At 54.8% G+C, this 18,866-nt stretch overlaps 1 protein-coding gene across 1 annotated transcript in view; it reads right to left on the bottom strand.

Annotated features, from left to right (window-relative positions):
• The window catches only part of HYDIN (HYDIN axonemal central pair apparatus protein), a gene marked incomplete at both ends in the record, with an annotated part of 111,792 nt that overhangs the window by 26,596 nt on the left and 66,330 nt on the right, over positions 1 to 18,866 (bottom strand). Inside the window, 20 exons of the mRNA XM_084294839.1 lie at positions 365 to 510; positions 849 to 1,032; positions 1,293 to 1,445; positions 1,574 to 1,782; positions 2,731 to 2,904; positions 3,266 to 3,433; positions 4,175 to 4,366; positions 4,902 to 5,070; positions 5,308 to 5,547; positions 6,242 to 6,391; positions 6,680 to 6,871; positions 6,981 to 7,108; positions 7,729 to 7,865; positions 8,573 to 8,706; positions 9,446 to 9,576; positions 10,060 to 10,237; positions 11,320 to 11,457; positions 12,321 to 12,530; positions 13,207 to 13,323; positions 15,000 to 15,192. Coding sequence (XP_084150965.1) covers positions 365 to 510; positions 849 to 1,032; positions 1,293 to 1,445; positions 1,574 to 1,782; positions 2,731 to 2,904; positions 3,266 to 3,433; positions 4,175 to 4,366; positions 4,902 to 5,070; positions 5,308 to 5,547; positions 6,242 to 6,391; positions 6,680 to 6,871; positions 6,981 to 7,108; positions 7,729 to 7,865; positions 8,573 to 8,706; positions 9,446 to 9,576; positions 10,060 to 10,237; positions 11,320 to 11,457; positions 12,321 to 12,530; positions 13,207 to 13,323; positions 15,000 to 15,192 — 3,343 coding nt within the window. The remainder of the gene's footprint in view (positions 1 to 364; positions 511 to 848; positions 1,033 to 1,292; positions 1,446 to 1,573; positions 1,783 to 2,730; positions 2,905 to 3,265; positions 3,434 to 4,174; positions 4,367 to 4,901; positions 5,071 to 5,307; positions 5,548 to 6,241; positions 6,392 to 6,679; positions 6,872 to 6,980; positions 7,109 to 7,728; positions 7,866 to 8,572; positions 8,707 to 9,445; positions 9,577 to 10,059; positions 10,238 to 11,319; positions 11,458 to 12,320; positions 12,531 to 13,206; positions 13,324 to 14,999; positions 15,193 to 18,866) is intronic.

The raw sequence follows: 18,866 nt of genomic DNA, 5'->3' as shown, positions 1-18,866 counted from the left end.
CCGAACTGAGGAAAGGTTGGAAGGGCCAGCCAAGTCTGGGTCAAAATTGTGCAGCTCCTCTGATAAGATCCACCGGCTCCCTGCAGCCAGGGCCTAAGCTGGAGGGCTTGCTGCTAAGATAACGGAGAGGTCGTCCTCATCTCCCTGGAGAAAAGCTCCTTCCCCCCTTGGGAACTGGTGAGGTGGAACTGGCACTGCAGTGACACTTCTGGCTTGTGTTTTAAAACCCTCTGAGCTGGACCAAGGTCTCCAGCAGCCTGCTGGCACCCAGTGTGGGGAGGGAAAGGGCATCAGGTGGGTGCTCAGGGGTCCTATGTGGGACAGGAGCAGGGAAACCCCTCAGGGACACTACTGGGGAGCTTACAGACCTCTTCTTCCTCTCACGCTGGACTTGTAGTATACTGTCATCAAACTGAGCTTTCTGCTCCTCCGTGAGGGCATCGTACTCCTCCTCATCCATCTCCTGGAGGCGTGCTTTCTCCCTCCTGGCAGCTTCCTCCTGCTCCCGTTCTTCCGCACAAGCCAGGGGAGGAATGGTTAGTGGCTGCAGGCAGAGCTGGCTGCTCTGGGTGAGCTGAGAGGGCTCAGAGCCCTGCTCAGCCCCAGCTGGACGTCCTGCCAGGAGGCAGTGGGCAGCCCAGACCCCTGCTGCAGCTGGAGAATCCCCCAAAACGCTTCTGTGCCCTGCATGCCTCACGTGCCCTGCGCGGGGCTTAGATGCTCAGCCACAAGAGGGATTAAGGATTAAAACATCTCTTACAGGTTCCATCGACAACACCCAAATGGACACATGGATGAGGCCGAGGGCTTGAGAGAGAACATTTGAGGGGCACAGAGATGGTTCTCACCTTCCTGCTCTTTTGCAGCTGCCTCTCTGGCTTTCAAAGAGGCATAATCCTGGACGAGGTTCACAAAATAGATGTGAGGCCGGTTTCTGGCAGCTTTGAGCAGGCAGATGAGAGCAGATGCCATGCTGCCTGCAAAGAGGGTCTCCAGGCCATCAAACACCACTCCCTGGTAGCAGTCACTCAGCTGTGAATAATGCCAAAAAGGAAGAGAGAGTCAGTAGCAGCATGCATTAGGCTCTCAGCTTGGCAATCAAACCAAATGCTGACCATCAGCTTGGAGCTGATGCACCTGATGGCATCTGCAGCTTCACCCAAGGATGCTGCTGGCCACCCAGCACTCCCTCCAACAAGTCCCTGAAGGCATCCCCATGCCTCTTTGCACCAGGGATGTTATCATTTGCCCCCCACCCTCCTGACCCTAAAGGCAGAGGAGAAATGCCATGCCTGCAGCCTTTCCGAGAGGATGGCCCCCAGCAAGTCCTCGGGAAGCACGCAGCTCATCAAACCCATCTCTCCTGCACCGCTGCCGCCGACGCTCAGCCACTGCTGTGAAGGAAAGCAGGGAAGCAGCGAGACGCGGTGAGAACTGGAGGAGCCCTGCAGTGTCAGACATCACAAGGAAAATAAAACACTTTGGAAAAGAGGCAGGCAGCTCCATCTGCTTGGAGCTGGGGTGTCAGCCAGCACAAAGCTTGAAAGGTCCCATGCATTACTGGTGTCATCACCCATGAGCCTGCCAGGTCCGCGTGCTGCTGTTTCTGGGACTGGGACCCGTGTCCATCCATCTTCCTCTTGCCTGTTGCTGCACTTGCCCGGCTGCGGGAGCCGATGGAGTGCTGGCTGGCTTTGTCCCCAGAGCTGGACTGGCTCGTGGCCGGGCTGTGCCTGGCCTCAGTGCTGGGCTGCAAGCTGAGGGACGCCTCCGTGCTTTGACCTGTGGAGGAGACAGAAGCTCGGCAGGTAAGCGTTGGATAGTGGGCTTTCAAGGCAGAGAGGTTTAATGCACAGCCCTGTGTCCTTCCTACCAAACAGGGCAGTCTGCATGCAGTACACACCGTTTGTATGGTAGCTCCCCTATGGATTGAGCCAAGGGTTGGCCACCCAGGAGCACCGTTTCCCTACCTTGCAGCCATCCTGCATTCTCCCCTGGGCACTGTAACACACAGCCATGCCCCAGCTGCCATCAGCCATCTCCACTGGAGCTACATCTTCCTCGCTGGATATCCCAAACCATCCTGCCTTCTCCCTTGCTTGGCAGTGCAAGTCCTCCCCTCCAGAGGCAGGGTCTGGCCTCACCCTGCACAGCTCACAGCACCAGCTGCCCGATAAAATACCCTAAAAGTTGCTGGTCTCGTGTGGAGAACAGCACACCATCCACGAGCCGCGTGACCCGGTAGCATATATAGGAAAAATCTCTGGAGAAAAGAGTTGATCTTCAGCATGTCTCTGATCTGAAGCTCCTTGGGGAGGCTATTCTTCCCTTTCTCTCATGTTTGTGAAACCACGCTCCAAGTCAGGCATCTAGTGCTTAATGAGCCACTTCAGAGGGCTTTTTCCTCGTTAAAACGGGCAGCAGTTCTGCCTGGTGGCCGTGAGGAGCAGGGTGAATTCAGCTTTGAGGAAATATTAAAAAAAAAAAATGAGAAAAATGCAGGTGCGCTTCACCACTCCTGGGAAAAAGGACATGTGCTAAGCAGCCCATGGGCAAGAATAAGCATCCCTGCGTGAGCCTTAATATAAAGAGATTCCACCTAACCAGCGATGATTTATGAGTTGGCTTTACATCTCTACACACAGCACCCTAACAGAGCTGTGGGCTGGCAAACTTCTACTTCAGGGGGAAGAAGAAGCGGGTGGCTGGGGCAGCTTTCAGAGGCCTTACCGGCGTCCTCCGTCTCCTTGTGGCTCTGCTCTATGGCTGCCCTGAGGCACAGCTCCCGTGCACGGAGCCCGGCCGAGCTGCTCCTGTCGGAGATGGCCTCGGTCACCACCGAGTCGATGGTCAGGCAGGCCGCGCCGTAGTGTCTGGAGAGGGCCACTGCTGCCGACGTCTTTCCTGGAGGGAGAGGAAGAATAGCGTGGTGACACTCGCACTGAGTCACTCCTTTATGGGAAACCCAGAGAGAGGCAGCTTGGATGTGCTTAGAAATATCCTCTGGGGATGGAGGGATCATGCCAAAGGGGGATCTTTGTCCTCTGTGGTTGCCTGAGTGCTCCACTCCTGTCCTAGATGTTTGGCAGCCTGTCCCAGAGGGGTCGTGCAACACCCAGGCATGGTTTGGGGTTAAGACATGGTTAAGGAGAAGGCTGGGGCTGTGTCACGCACAGTGGATCCAAGGTCTGCCCACTTTAGCCCACCAACCAAGCACCACGGCCCCCCGGGACACCCCTGGCCTGGTTCCCCACATCACACGTACCCGTCAGGGGTGCCCCGTGGATGATGATGATGATCCCTCTGCGGTTTTGGGCTGCACGGCCTTCTGCAGAGATGTCGAGGCCGAGGTGGCGGGCGATGGCCCTGCAGACGGGGCTGTCGTCCAGCTCTCCCGCGGCGTCCTTGCTGCTGGTGCTCTGCCAGTGCTCTGCTGGGCAGGACCGGGTACACGAGTCAGTCTGCTGCATGCCACCGGTCCTGGGCTTCTTCCCTGTCCCCTCAGGTCCCGGGAGAGGAGGATGCATGAAATAACGCCATGCATGGGGACTCCTCATGCTCTTCCCTAAGGCTTGCTCAGGTTGGGGTCTGTCCTGAGCATTGCTGATGGTGCCCGGTCACACTATGGTAAGCGGGGTGGCAGAAAGGGGCCTCAGAGGACCAGGCCAAGTCTCCTTCCACGAACAGCTCCAAAGCCCCAGGGCCTTCTGAGTGAGCAGGACACGCACAGGCCCAAGGGAGAGGCTCTCCTCCTCCAGGCTCCTTTGCCACAGAGCTGGGTGATTTAGGAATATTACGCCTGGCTGGGCTTTTACATGTAATTCTCCACAACAGCACTGTCAAAGAGCTCCAGCTCTGCTCTTAGGAGGTCACCAAAAGCTGCCTCAGCCACCGTGGTCACACAGAGCGAGCACTGCCTTGCCAAGGAAAGGGAACAGCAACATCCCAGTGGCTCCTGGGGGCAGAGGTGCTCATTTGGCAAAGCTGGGGACAATTTCCCTTGCCTCTTTCTTGTCCCTGCACCAGACTCTTGTCAAGATCTTACAGACTTTGTGTGCAAAAGTGAAGATGTCATGAGGCTGCAGTGGAGTGATGGGAGGTGACGCCAAAGACCTCCATGGAGGCCCTTCTGCTTCTATGGACACAGAAGAGGCAAAGATCTTAGGGTCATTACCTGTCCAGCGCCTTTTCTCAAGACCTTCTGCCTCCTCTTCTCCCAATTCAGATTTAGAGTCTACCTTGGTGGACTGGTTTTCATCAAACATGGAGAAGGGAATGATGGAGCTGTGGGATGAGATGGTGTGCACAATCCCAGCAGAGTACTTCCCTCCTTGATCTGAGAGAGATTGGATGTCTTCGGCATTTGCTGAGGAAGAAGGACACAGAGAGGGCAGATGGTGAAGAACATGGCCAGGCAAGCTGCTCTTTGCCATTCGTCACTTTGCATGGCCACATGCAAAAAGGTGAAAAATCCCCCAAAGAAGGGAGATGCTCGAGGCACATAGAAGCCTGTCCAAGATTCCTCTGCCCTTTGGGGAAGTTTGAGCTTGTGTTTTTGTTGTTGGGAGGGAGAAAATTTAAAATAGGATAGCTGGTAATGTTAGACTTGGCTGAAGAACTCATCCAATCTTATTCTTAGTGGTTAAGACACAAGAGGATCTTCTGGTTATTTAGAGGGTATTTCCCAGGCCATGGCAGGCAGGGATGAGCTTGCTGTGGCTGCACTCAGGGCTGGTAGCAGATGCAGGTCATAAACCAGACTTTCACCCCAGAATCCCTCCATTGAGCACAAATGCTTGAAGGCAGACTGAAGCCTGCCTCCATGGAGAATGAGTTCATGGATACGTGTGCTGGTCCCCCCGCTGTGCCCACATGCAGGGCAGCCAGTGCCAGAGCCTCACCATTGTCTTGGCCTGCTGGTTCCCCAGGCTTGGGCTTCCCCTGCTCATCCTGCAGCCTCTTCTGCTCCTGGTAGTACTCCAGCACCTCTGGGGGAAGCTTCTCGCCGGGGGCACGCGGAGGCAGCAGCAGGGTGTTGTGGCAATCGTACTCCTTCAGCACCCGCAGAATCTGTGCATGCGGGGAAGAGAAACCAGCCCTTACATGAAGACCTCCATTACATGAACTGCTTTCCCAGCCAACCTAGATCTTCTCCCTTGATCCTTCCACCCATCATAGACTAATCAAGATCCTCCAAAGCCTGCCAGCAGAGCTGGCTGACCCTGAAAGGCCACCAGTGGGGACTGCCTCCATGAAATGAAGTGCCATGAGGCCATGGCAGCACACGTGGGGCCCAGACCTCCTCACCTGCTCCTCAGCGAGGTACTGCTGGTCGAACTCCAGGGAGTAAAACTCAATGGGGAACTCACACGGGTTCTTCACCACCACCGTCCCCTCCGCCCCGCTGCTGTACGGCAGCACTGGTCCCAGCTCAAGCACCGGGGGGTTGAACTCCAGCTGTGGCTCCAGCCCGTGCCCCAAGACCGGCAGCTGGAAGTGCTGGCTGCTCTGGCAGATGTTAACCTTCAGCTCGCTTCTGTAGGATCTCTGGAAGGAGAGAAGGGCAGAAGGCTCCTACAGGCAGTCCTGGGTGACAGAGACTCCAATTCAACCCTTGCTCCAAGGTTGGGGTATTACTGGTACTTCTGAGGTGAGTGGAAAACACATTTACTCATAGTGTGGGGGTTCTACAGCACACAGCATCTGCATGCTGCTCTGGGTGCTTGGGGTGAAGCAGGAGTGCAGTACAGGGGTGCCCTGGTGTCAGGTGGCTCTAAAATAGTCGGTCAAATGCTTTCAGCTAGCCACACAGGAGTGCAATGCCCAGGAGCAAGGTCCTCAGGAGCAGGCTCCTGCAGGCCCAGGAGCTGCTTCACCTCCTTGCTGAGGTGATGATGCCCAGACATAGAGTTATCAGGCACACATCAGCTATATGACAGAGGAAGATGGGCTCTTGCTGGCTAGGAGCAATGCTGCTCGGTGCCTGGCTCTGCTCAAAGCCAGAGGTGAGCTGATTACATCTCAGCTAGCAACTGCAGCATCCCTGGGGCTGTTTCCAGGCACATGAACACCCATGTACATACTGACACACGCTGCCAGGCTCCAAGCCATGGTGATCAGGTGAAAGCTCTATTTTGGGAAGGCAAAATACAGTGGTGGAGGCTGCCTTTGTGCCCTGCTCCCTATGCTGGGCTCTCACTACCTCACTGCCCATCCTGTGGTGGACACCTGCCCCTCTCACCTCTTCTGTGGGTGAAAACCTGACCCGCATGTTGCATCGCTGCCCCGGCGCGAGGTCTCCAGCCAAGGGCAGTGCCTCAAAGACGCAGGGCTTGGCCTTCGCCTCCTGCTGCAGCTTCCGACGTACGCTTGCTGGCAAATGCTTGTCCACCTGGGCACAGAAACCAACCCCATGGCAGGATCTGCAAGGACAGACCCACCATTCCTGCACTGCCCCAGTGCTGAGGACAGGGAGGCTCCATCCTCAGAGGAGGAGGAAGGGGTGGAGGTGGCAAACAAGGGCAGCACCAGCCAGGGAACTGGTCCAGGTGAACCAGTCTCACTCTGTCCCCTCCATGAACTGTAGCCCAAGTGCTCAGGCAGTTACAGGGGAAGGAAAGGCAAGAGAGGCCAAGGAAACACAGCTGAGAAGCTACATGTTGTGTTGTCATTGCTTTACCTTCTTAACAGGCTCTGTTATGGTGATGAACCATTTACAGGGAACCTGGAACTGATTGTGGAGCTGGATGGTTTCTTCCCGACACTGCCCACACTGCACACTGCAGAACTCCAGCCTGTCCCTGGAGAGGCTGAGGGATGGCAAAGTCACCGTGGCACGAAGGCAGATGTGAAACGTGGGGCCTCCTGCTACCTAGCGAGGAGCAGAGCATCCAGCTGAGAGCACAGACAAGACCCACTGCTGTGCCCCCTCCGAGGTGGGCCCCCAAAAAAGGTGGCATGGGCACAGGAGCGTGTGGTACCTTGATGGGCAGGAGCACATCCACTGCTCCCAGCGGCACGCTGGCGCTCTGCGGGTCGAAGCGCACCTCGAACGTCTCGGTCTCGCAGTACGGCAGGTTCCTCACACGGTCCAGCTCCACAGTGAAACCTTCAAGAGATGAAAATAAAGCAGCTGAGACACACAAGAGACAGGAAATGTGGCCCCAGCATGCTACGGCCATACAGGTGTGGATGCTCTGTGAAGTTCTTTTTGTTCCCTGATGACAACTTGGAGGAGGCACCTGACCACCTCAGACACTCATGGTTTGATGGAACTACAGCTTTACCTCAAACCCTGATTTGGAAGCCTCCTTTGATACAACAGAAGACCTCACAAGCTGTTTCCTCAATTAAGGACTAAGAGAAGTGTTTTGGCACTTGGAACTGTACACCAAAGCACTTCTGAACCACAAAGGGTCCCTCTGTTTGCAACACAAGCCCACAGAGTGCCCAAAGCCTCAGGTGGTGCTCGTGGCACCCAAGAGCAGGAGATGCTGAGAGGTGACCGAGGTGATGGGACCACCTCACCCCTGCAGCGAAGCATTAGGGCAGTCAGGGACAGGCCAGGTCTCTGGCCAGAAGAACTCAGGCTCGAAAGCACGGGGCATGGTGTCCTGAGGAAGAACAAGCTGTACAAGCAAGCACACAAATCCCTCCACATATCGAGTGGCTTACACCTTGGGAGATGGCTCCTTTGAGCCCACATGAAGGGTCTCCAGCCCTGGGTACCTGAGTCACGCAGGACCCGTCCATCTGCGTGGAAGGACACTGGGAACTGCCCGGTGTTGGTGACCTTCACGATGTGCGTGGGGATGTTACCGAGAACGACGTAGCCAAAGTCCAGGATGTACTCGGGCAGCTGGGCTCTGAAAGCAGGAATAAGCAGGAATCCTCAAACCAGAGCTAGCAATGAGGCCTTACAACAAAAGGAAATATGTTCAAAAGGGAATAAGTGTGTGTGGATACTGGTCACAGCCCCTCTGCTACAAAAAGCTGTTGCAGATAAGTGCACTGGACCTCCAATGGTCTTGGTGGAGTTGGTGGTACAGACCACGCATGAAATTGCTCCAGGACCTTGTAATAAGACTTGGCCCCACAGAAAACCTTCACCAACCACCTGTATCCCCAAAGCAGCACCAGTAAACACAGTAACCAACAAGAGTTGTGGGAAGGTCTTTTTCTAGAGCAATCTCACTCAGGGAAACACAAAAATGAGCTGTTTTGCAGAGTGTCTCCTTCCTCAGCCATTTGTTGGATGAATGACACCAACTGTGAGTTGCTTCTTCCAGAGGTTCCATGGTGCCCACAGTGCCTGGGTGGGGTTAATGGTCTGCACTGGAGACCCCTTAGGGCTAAGAATGGAGCCTGTGTGGAGCTGAGCACCTCCAAATCTCATGGGTGGCACTGCAGAGGGGATGACACTCAGGCATCCACACTTCAAACCCCTCAGGATCAGGCCCCTTCTGAAGTCCCCAGCTCATCCCAGCTCTGCAGGAGCTCTCAGGAGCAGAGGAGCACCGCTGGGTGTTACCCTCAGGGCACCCCGAGACGGGGACCAGGATCCCCCACTGACCTGAGGAGCCTCCGACGAGCACGCTGGTCAAAGACCGCATCCTCGGGGGGACAGGAGGCAATGAGCTCCTGCTGCTCCAAGGTGTGTTCCTCTATGAGCATCTCCTCCATCCGCATTTGCAGCCGTGTGTTGAGCTGAGGGGAGCAAAGACAGAGGTTGGCAAAAGTCCTTCCCCAGCCCAGCCTGCTCTTGTCGAGAGGGGAGATGAGGTCCTCCTGTCTCAGGGTCTGCAGTGCCTCCTGCTCCCTTCGCCAGGACCTTATGTCAAAGGAAATGAACTCAGCATCTTCGCCTGCCCGGTCTCTATTATAAAAGCTGATCTGGCCAGACAAACATGCAGACAAGCCAGGAACCTCATGGCGCTCAGTCGGTGCCACAGCATCTTGGACAAAAGCTCTCTGGAGACAGGAGCCACTACAAAGCTGGTGCTTTTGGAGATGAAGCTCCCAGCACAAGCCCAGGGCACTGTCAGGCTGCTGGCTCTAGGTTCCTTCACTTGAGTTTCCCCCTGCCAAGTTTCCTACCTGCTCCTACAGCACGCAGTGGCACCGTGCTTTCAACACTCTCTCATCCAAATAACAAATGCAGCAGGAGAAGGGTCTGTGAACTGGCCTGGAAGCCTGTGGCAGCTCAGGAGTGGGGTGAAGTAGGGATGCAGGACTGCTGCTGCGGATGTGCTCACTAGGAACCCAAACCCCAATCTCTAGCAGGACACTTGCAAGGTGGGCAACCTGAGCAATCCCCTGGGATGATGCTGGGATGACGCATGGCCAGGAAGGTCCCAAGTGCTGGTGGGACATGCACGGCCCTGCTGCAGGTGTGGGGTACAGCAGGAGGGTGGCATGTGCCACACAGAGCAGCAGCCGTTCTCACCACTGTGCTTGAGTCATCCATGGGCAGCTCAGTGGCTGTGGCCTCCCCCAGGACAACGGCTTCATCTCTTTGTTCGTCCTTCTCCATCTTTTCTTTCGCCTCCTTGAGGACCTTCTCATATTTTTCATGTCCTGAAGAAAACATCCAACAAATAGAGGTGTGGGCACAGCGCCAATCCCATTTAAGCTGGGAAGCCCCTCTCCTCTCCCCTGACGTTGTCCTCTCTGCCAGCAGGCTGGGGCAGGTGGATGCTGCTCTTCCTCTCTGATTTGGGATGCTCACTTCTACCCACCATCCTCCCCACACAGGAACACATCATCCCCCACAGTGTGATGCAAATCTGCCCCTGCCAAAAGCCCTGCTGCTCTGTGTTACAGCTTTCCCGAGCATTTCTGTCCAGCTATCATCTTTCCAGCCAACAGATATGCTGGCAAGCTCTGCAGGATGTTTCCTGGGGCAAAGCCACATGGCCTCCTCTGCTAGAGACTCAAGAAGAAGGCAGAGGGCTGAGCATCGGGGGCTGACACCCCTGAAACCTCCAGACTTGGTGTGAGCTGGGCGTACAACATGGGAGAAAAACAGGAGATGTTCCTGAGGCCAGGGACAGCGCCTACCTTTGATATTCCTGGGCAGATCCAAGTAGATCCTGGGAAAGCTCCCCTCTCCTTTCAGGGTGAATTTCTCTGGCTCCAGGTGACCCACTTGGATCTGGAAAGTCTTGCAGAAGACTCCAGGCACTCCCGGCAGGTAGGAGATTTTCAGTACTTGCTCCTTGCCAGGTCCGATGTAACCCTGCAGGGTGTGGGACAAGAGGGGGGCTTGGCGATGGGCAGCTGCTGGGGCTGATGCTGTTGAAGACTCAGCTGTGCCTTCAGAAGCTCGCAGCAAGAGGGCATCAGCGTGTCATCCTTGTAGGAGACGGGCAGGAGGAAATGGGAGAAACTAAAACCCTTTGGGCCACTTCTTCCTAAAGGGGCATGGATGGGGAACGCTGCTCCAGCTCGGAGATAACCACACAGCACGCAGGAGCTGGGAGGAGAGATGCTCCTAGAGCAGCCTGCTCCTGCACAGAGCCCCGTGCTGCATCCCACTGCCCTGCACTCCTCTCCTCCTTGGCTGCCCCACAAAGCTCCTGCGGAGCAGCACAGCTGGAGCCCGAGGGACCTGCATCAGCGCTTCCAATTTCTGGCAAAGGAGCTGCATGCCTGAGCAAGAGCAGCCAAAATGCACAAAATGCAGGAGCTCAGACATCACTGCTGGGGCACGGGATGGGTCTGGTCCCAAAAAACAGCCAAGAAAGTGGAGGAGGATGTGCTGGAGATGCACAGAGGTTAACACAGGTCTCCCATTTCTGTTGTGTGGGGGCAGGACAGCTCGTGAGGGGCAGACTGGTGCCTTCAGGCAGCTCCCCTCCCCTGGGGTCCCACAGCAGCCGGGATGGGTGTGGGACACGATGCAAAACACCAGCTTGGTGCTATGCTGCCAGCAGCCAGGGAGGAGAAGGAGCTGAGCTGGCAGCGAGGGCTCCTGCTCAGCGCATGGGAAGGAGCCTTCAGCCTCACCTGGCTGGGACAGGCAGCTCTCCTGGGGACAGGGACAAGGGGGGGACCTGCAAGGAGCCCACACCACATGGCTCCAATGCCAGCACAGGCAGAGAGCTCAGCAGCCGGGGCTGAGAGCTGCCAAGTCCTTTGTGCAGAGCCTCCTGCCCCCATAAGGGGCTCAAACAGGACTTGACCTTCCGTCCCTAAGCAGCTTACAGCCCTTGCTGCTGGCTGGTTTGGTGTTTGGGTTTTCTTTTTCTCCTTTTTTTTCTTTATAACCCCTCTCCCAGACAGCAGGACATGGGGCCGGGGTGCTACCCCTGCACTCACCGTGCTGGGCAGGACCAGGGGCACGCCGGGCAGAGGGCTGTCTGCGGGGGCCGTGCTGGGGCTCAGCACCTGGTACTTGAATCCCACCTTCCCGCTGTTCTGCAGGGTGAGCTCGGCTTCCGTGACTTCGTTAAACAGCTGGAGGGAGGACAGAAGATGAGTGCTGACCCACAATGGTAGGACAAAACCTGGGGAACCCACAGATGCAGGACCCAGGAACAGATCTGCGAGGGCTCACAGGGATGCAATAGCAACCCCATAAAGCTCAGCAACAAAGCAAGCAAGGAGGACGCAAAGTCCTCTGCACTTTAAGGCATCATCTGTCAGATGGCTGAGGCACCAAAGAGGAGGACTCCTTCCCCTAGACGCTGTTCTTGCCCCCTTGCTTTAGGGCAGGGCATGGCCAATCATCTGCTGCTCCTATCTAGTGAGCAGCCCTCAGCTAGCATGAGGAACCTGCTTTGCAAAACCCCTTCAGCCCCCAACACCCATCTCCAGTGAAATTTGCTCCTCAGGGCTTCCTCTGCTTCTCAGGTTGCTCTGCAGGAAGCAGAGCTGCTTTGGGACCAGCCAGGGCCAAAAATTCCACCAAAATCAGACGGATCTGGGCAGCTGCCCTGGTCAGCAGTGCCAAAACCCAGCGGCTGCTCTCTTGGTCATTGCCCCACCACTTAGCTGCAATATTTCATTTATTCTTGGCAAAGTGGCATGTGCATTGCAACACCTGGATGGGCACCTGCCTGCAAGCCAGCAGCAACAGCAAAAAGGGAGACCCGGGGCAATTCAACCAGGGCCAACAGCCAGAAGTATCTGAGGGGGTTTGAACTGAAAATAAGGCAAGCAGGGGATATTTGGGGAAATTCTCTCCCTCTACACTGACTGGGAAGTTCAAGTTAACTTCCTGCCTGGTTTCTTTTGTTGCTTGATCAAGAGCATTAGAAAAGAGCATCTCCTTGGGCCTCAGCTGTTAGGAGCTTCAAGACCAGGAGCGGCTGCGGTACCTGCAGCCCGCAGTCGATCTCTCTGATGTCGAAGAGGTAGCTGAGGAGCGAGGCCTCCCCGCTGAGTGCCACCTCGTAGGTCGGGCCTCCCTCCACCTCGCACAGCGCCGTGACGTGGGTGACCAGGTTGGCGTGGCCGAAGAAGGTGATGGTGACCCGCTGGCTCTCGCCGGGCTGCAGCACGCCATACAGCGGCAGGATGTCAAAGACCTAAAGGAAGGGGAAGTCAAGATCTGGAAAGCCAGGATTGATGCAGAAGAGCCACCCAGCCCTTGGGCTCTGGAGAGAGGCTGGAGCTCCACAGCCTCGGCTTGGAGTGAAGGACGTTTCTGGAGGAGCCCTCAAACAGGCAAAACTCATCCTAACCTCCTCCTGCATCCACTCCACTTCCAAGGAGCGACCATGGGAAAGCCTTCTCCCATGCTTGCTATTTAATTCACTAATTAATATGGTGCATTAATGTAATGTGGGAGGTCTGGCAGCAAAGATTTCTCTCTGTGCCTTTAGAGGCAGCTTTTACTGCCTCTGGAGGAATGTGAGACTTGGAGGCGACTCCTCGGGGAGGACTCCAGCCCAGCTCGCAGGCCCTCGTCCTTCCCATCCTCTCTTGGATTTGCACGCTGCTCTTTGGGGAGATGCCACAGCAAAACCCACTGCAGAAAACTCCTAATCAATGCCCGCTTGATTAACTCCAACAGGATGACTAACCCTGCCCCAGCTGCTGTGCAGGGGAGAACCTCGGCCAGCCCTAGGACGTGTCCTGCACAGCCTTTCTGGGCTGTGATGCTGTGCTCGAGGCACGAGGCCACTCCAAGAAGCACCGGGGCCATCGGTGTGCCACGCTGGAAAGGTGGAAGGCAGGCAGGCAGGGCAGGTACCCTCTTACCTCCTCCACACCCAAGGTGAGGGGCTCATTCTCCGCAAACTCCATCAGGTCCTTGATCTCCACCTGGCTCTGAGACTCCGCAGCACTTGCCAGCTCCTCGGCAGCACATGGCAGCAGCTGGAAAATGCCCCCCGGGAGCTGCAGCTGTACCCAACGCTTGGTCATGGCAAAGACCTCGAGGGGCCTTTTGCACCCACTGCAGGCAGACCAGACACAGGCTGCGCAACACGACAACCCCAGGTTCGTTCCTGCAATTGTCATTTAGTGTTGCCCCTGCCCGGGACAGCTCCCCTTCTCCCCCTCACTCAATGCTTCAACACCAGGCTTGTGCCCTACAAGGGAAGATCCGTGTTGGGCATCGCCTTCAGGGTGAGCCAGTGTTAGCCATCCAGTCCCCTCTGCCACCTTCCCAGCAGCAGACCATGGACTGCTCATGTTCAAACGCTGCCCAAAGATCACCCCAAGCCCCCAAACCCACAGGTTAGGGTTTCCTTGCCAAAAGTAGGAACAGCTGCAAGCAGCATGTATCAAAAACTGAAAGATAAGGACTTGGGAAGTGCTTGGGCAGAACTATCCCACTTCAGGAGGTGCTTAGGTTTCATCTCGTGTGCTCTTCAGAACTGAAAATCTTCACTGCGGAGTTCTTCTTGAACATCCCCACCCCGAACAAAGCAGCCGAGATGGTTTTCCATCTCACAGATGGTTCTCTGTGGTATTTAACCTCAAAAGCAGTGTCTTTCAGAAGGAGCCTCATCCCTGGGCTTTTGACCCCTGTTTATAAATGAGGGCTTTGTAATTGCTCTTGAAGTTGAAGAACATGTGCTTCTTCCCTGACGTGAACAAGTGCTTTGTGCTGTGGTCTCAACTTCAGCAGTAGCTGCAGGAGTATTTCTGGGACATCCCCAGACCCAATTAGAGGCTCAGTCTCCCCAGCAGATAAAGCACAGGGGTGGGCTGAGTTTTCTCAGTCTTCTTCTCAGGAAGAAATTGCAAGATTTGCACTACCTCAATACACTTTACAAAGCATACTTTTTTTTTTTTTTTTTCTTTTTTTTTCTTTTTGGCCTTGTGTAGTTTAGTTTTTGGTCAGTTACAGAGCTTTCAGCAAACACACAACCACTGCTGCTTGCTTTAGCAGTGCAAGGCTCTGAGCACAGCTCTCTGCCCTTCTCCTTAGCCCCGAAGGAGGCAATAGTGGGATTATTTCATTTCCAGCCCTGCCTAAACCTCTCCATATCCATGGCCCTTGATACAGACATGCCTCTTGGTTTCAACACCCTTTCTGTCATCCTCACGTTTTTAAAGCTAGCAAAGCTTTGCCAAGTGTGCATTCCCAAAGGTGCTAACCACTCCACTTCTAAACTTGTATCTCCCTTCTCCCCAGGAAGGCCGTGCAGATACTGCCTTGATATGTTGACACGGGCAGAAGATAAAACTGCAGAACAGATCTGAGGCAACTTTGGATATTACTTGGCCACATCCACTTGGATTTCCTTGCTTTGCCTGTGCATACATGGCATTTCCTGAACCTCTCATGCTTACTCACATCCTTTTTTTTTTTATCGCCCAGGCTGCAGACCAAGGTGCCAGCTCCCACCACCACCGAGGTCAGCCTCTAAAGAAGCAAGGCTCACCAGCAAGGGCAGCAAACCAAAACCAATTCCCAAAGCCAAGAGACACCAGCCTTTGGCCACAACCCTTTGTTGTAGAAAAGCACCCATCTGCTCTGTGGCTGTCACTGCAATACCCACAGGGGGAAGCAACACAGGTGGTGGGTCTACAGAGAAATCTACCTCTGCCTCCAGCGAGTCCTCTGCATCTGCTGGCTCTTGGGCAGGGTCTTCTGCTGCTCCCATGGCCTGGGCTGACTCCTCCACACCCACGGACCTGTAGCTGCTCTCTGTGGATGTTGAGGGCTCCACCGTGGCTCCCTCCTCTTGCGGTGGTTCAGGTTGGATGAAATATTTAGGTACCGGAGGGCTGAACCTGGAAAATAAAATGGTTGAACATGGACCTGCAGCAGGAAGGAGGAAGGCCTGTGTAAGATGGATGAGCCCACGTGGCCCCTTGGCAGGATGCTGGGGATGAGCCTGGTGGCCGTGAGCAGGTCAATGCTGATGAGCACCAAAGCACCAGCAGCAATTAGCACTGTGGGGAAGAAAGCTTTGGTCATCTTTAACCAACACACTGCAAATCCTGTGTGGTGATTCAGCTCCCGACATGCTATGGGCATTCCCCATCCAACAGTGTGATCACCCAGCAGTTTCTGAACACAAACTGCTCGAGGAATGGTTTGGGAAACGATCCAGCAAACCAGCTCAGGGGCTCATTTAAGAGATGGATTTGAGTTTATAGTTTGACCAGCGACTGTCAATAAATGTATATGGTTCAAAGTTTCTAAATAATCCCGGAGGATTTAGATTATGTTCCCTGTTTTAAACCACAGTAAGCACTTGTGGCAGCTCTGCTCTGGCTTCCAACACCACATGGATGGACAGATGCTCCCCACAGACAAACCAGGCAGGTTTGAGCTGCAGCCTTGGCTGCTTCATTCCTAGATAGGATCTTAGTGCCCCCCTTTAATAAATCTCTGCCTGGTGAGTATCTGGCTACTGTCTACACCTGGTGTTTGCTCCTGGATTGGAAGTTTTCCACCACCCCAGAGAGGTCCCACCTGCCTCAGCCTTTGGGTGGACTTGGGGCCTCACCAAGACCCCGGCAGTGTCCGAAGGGCAGCACAAAGCAGGGCCGGAGGGCAGGGAAGCATTTGCTTGCCCCGCACAGCAATGCCCATCCATGGCCCCACCTGCACAGAGCTCTCTCCCTGAGCTGTGGCACCCCAGTACGTGTTGGGGTGTGCTGGTGGGAGACCCTGGAAGCCCTCCAATGCCGCACCAGTTCAGCACATTGCCTCCAAAGTGCCAGCCACGATCCATCCTGGCCAGGAAATGAAACCACGTCTCGGAGCTGCTTGAGATAAATACTGCGAGTTAATAACAACTCCTGAGGAGAGGTAAAGCCCTGAGATAGAAAATCCATAATCATTTATTAAATTACCTTTAGTTCTATAGAATGGTTTGAGGCAACTTCACAGGACCGCGGTGCCTAGACAACAACAACATTTTTCACGCTAAAGCAGGAGCCCTCTGGGAGCCCGGGAGATGATGTGATTAGCGAGCCCTGCTGTGGAGAGGCACAAAGCGCAGCCAGGGACTCTTTCCAGTGGGGGAAAGCCAAAATGAATGAGAAGTGTAAGACAAGGAAGGCAGGGAGCTACACGCACCCCAGGAAGGCGAGGTGTCCACAGAAAGCTGCTGTATTTCTGCTTATTGGGATAAGGAGCCTTCCCAAAGGAGAGGCAGCTGTCTCAGGAAAGCAGAAAGAAGGGGCAGAGGGGTCGGTAACCTTCTGGCTCTGTATCTCCCACCCCATAAGCACATCCTCCACCCAGCGCTTCCAGGCTGCCCCACTGCACTGGGGGGAGAGCAGCTCAAGCCGCCTGTGGAACAAAGCGTGGGGATGAGATGGGAGCAGAGCTAGATGGGCACCAGGGAGAGAGAAGGGCCAGGACAGCACGGTGCCCCGCTGCGAGAGGTTAGAAATAAACCTCAGCCTGCCAGGGCACAGCTTCACACTGCTTCCCACACCCTCCTCCCGAAATAGAGGAGCTAGAAGTCACACCGCAGCCGCTAACTCGACGCGAAGACGCAGGCGGGGTGGCGTGAGCCCGCTGGCTCAGGCTGTGCAAGAGCTGTGAGCATCGGGACAGGCACCCCAAAACTGCACTTCCCCAGAGCCACGGGTGGATGCGAGCGAGCCCCCTCTTTCAGGAGGGCTCGTTGCAGAGTTCTGCTCCTCCTCACTGCACTGGAGCAGCAAGAGAGGAAACTAAAACCGTGAAGAGTATTTCTTTTCTGGGATAAATTCATTTTCTCGGCTGTTTACAGAGCCTATTGAAATTCAGACAAGGTGAGACAGAAGAGAGCAGCAGCACTGCCACGAGATGTGATGTCTCCAGCTCCTGTTCTGCGTGTGCAGGGCTCGGCGTGCATCAGGATGCAGCGAGCGGTCCAGGGATGTCCCACTGTGACTGAGTTTTAATTAACTTACAGTTAATATGTGGTATTAGCAGACACTTTACTTCTTTGAGTCAAGAAGGTCACTTTTGAGAGGTGAGGGAGAATTTTGATGTGTATTATTTTCTATATATATTTTTTTGAGGGATTCTGTTCCCACAGAGCAGCATGCCACATTCCCGTGGCCACAACCAAAGCTCCCCAGCACCTTTCAGAGGGAACCACGGGATTTGATTTGTGGGCACACTGAGAGTCCTCATCTCCTGCTGAGAAAGATTTGGTGCACGTGAAAACACCCAAAACCTCAACTGACCCATCACTTCCCACGAGAAAAATGGGAGAGGGTCTTGAAAGCTCCTTCTGCCCTAGCTTCTGCCTCTCTCCATGCATTTGTGCTGGAAGAAGTCTCCCCCACTGACCTTACCGGATTTATTGGGACCTGCTCTGATTTTATAAAACATTTGCAAAACATCTCCCTTCGAGTCCTCTCCTTCCTCCTGCTTTGCTGTGTGATTGATAAACATCAGGTGAGGCGGTAGGAAGCTCCCGAGTCTCCATCAGACAGAAACGCTTCTCAATCAGACCCTGGCCAAAGGTCTCTCTGAACAAATCAGGAGCTCTAATGATAAACACGATTTGTACTCTTGGTTCGAAATTAAACAAGCCACGCCGGCCATAATTTGGAGGTGCTGTTTAAAGTAATCAGCAACGACTACAATCTTCCCAGCTACTTCAAAACGTAACTCTGCAGGCAGAGGGGTGGCCGCAGTGTCTCCTGCAGCTGATCGCCCGGGGGATGTGGAGCTTCACCCTTTTGAGATGCCTTCATGAGGTGTGAGCCTAGCAAACAACAAAAGATGGGGCTGCAATTGCTAAAAGTATTAGGAAATGGGGAGCCAAGGAAGGCTGAGCACAGCCTGTTGAGAACAGCAAGCTGGGCCCAAGAGAGCTTACAGAAGGCTCCCAGCCATGAATAATGAGATTTCTCCATTTATCCTCTCTGCAGGGTGAGGACTGCAGAAGACCAAAGCTGGATCTCCACCACTTTGTGAAAGGGATGAACAAAACAGGGCCTGAAGCACGTCCTGAAGTCCTCAGCTGGGAGGAAACATCTCTGCTCACCTCAGCTTCTCCGGCTGAGCCCCACCAGCCCACGCTGACGCAGGCTGCCCCATGCAGCACATCCCAACCCCGCGTGCCTTCCCGATGGGGTTCTGCAGCTGGTCGCAGAGGGAGAGGCAGGAGGAGGTAGAGGAGCAACAGGAAAGAATGCAGATGAAAAAACAAACCTAAGAAAGCTCCCATTTGTTTAATATCCTTCCTGGGGCAGCATCCCAAAATAAGCCACTTGCCAGAGCTCCACCCTGCTGAGGACGCTGGCACTGCCATCCATCCCCTGTCCAGAAGGAGCCGGGCTCGTCACGCCAGCACGCATTACAGACGGATTTATGGCCGTGCAGGGTTTTTACCATCATTTATGTGGGCTGTGCAAATGGCTAGTTAGCATCATCGCCGCATTATTGTTAAAGGTCACGGCACAACATAAGTACCCGTTTTACCAAGGGTGAGGCAGATGCACTCGCA

This window comes from Netta rufina, assembly GCF_964035555.1.
Source record: "Netta rufina genome assembly, chromosome: 13".
NCBI classification, from domain to species: Eukaryota; Metazoa; Chordata; class Aves; order Anseriformes; family Anatidae; genus Netta; species Netta rufina.
This window is presented reverse-complemented; position numbering and strand designations above follow the sequence as displayed.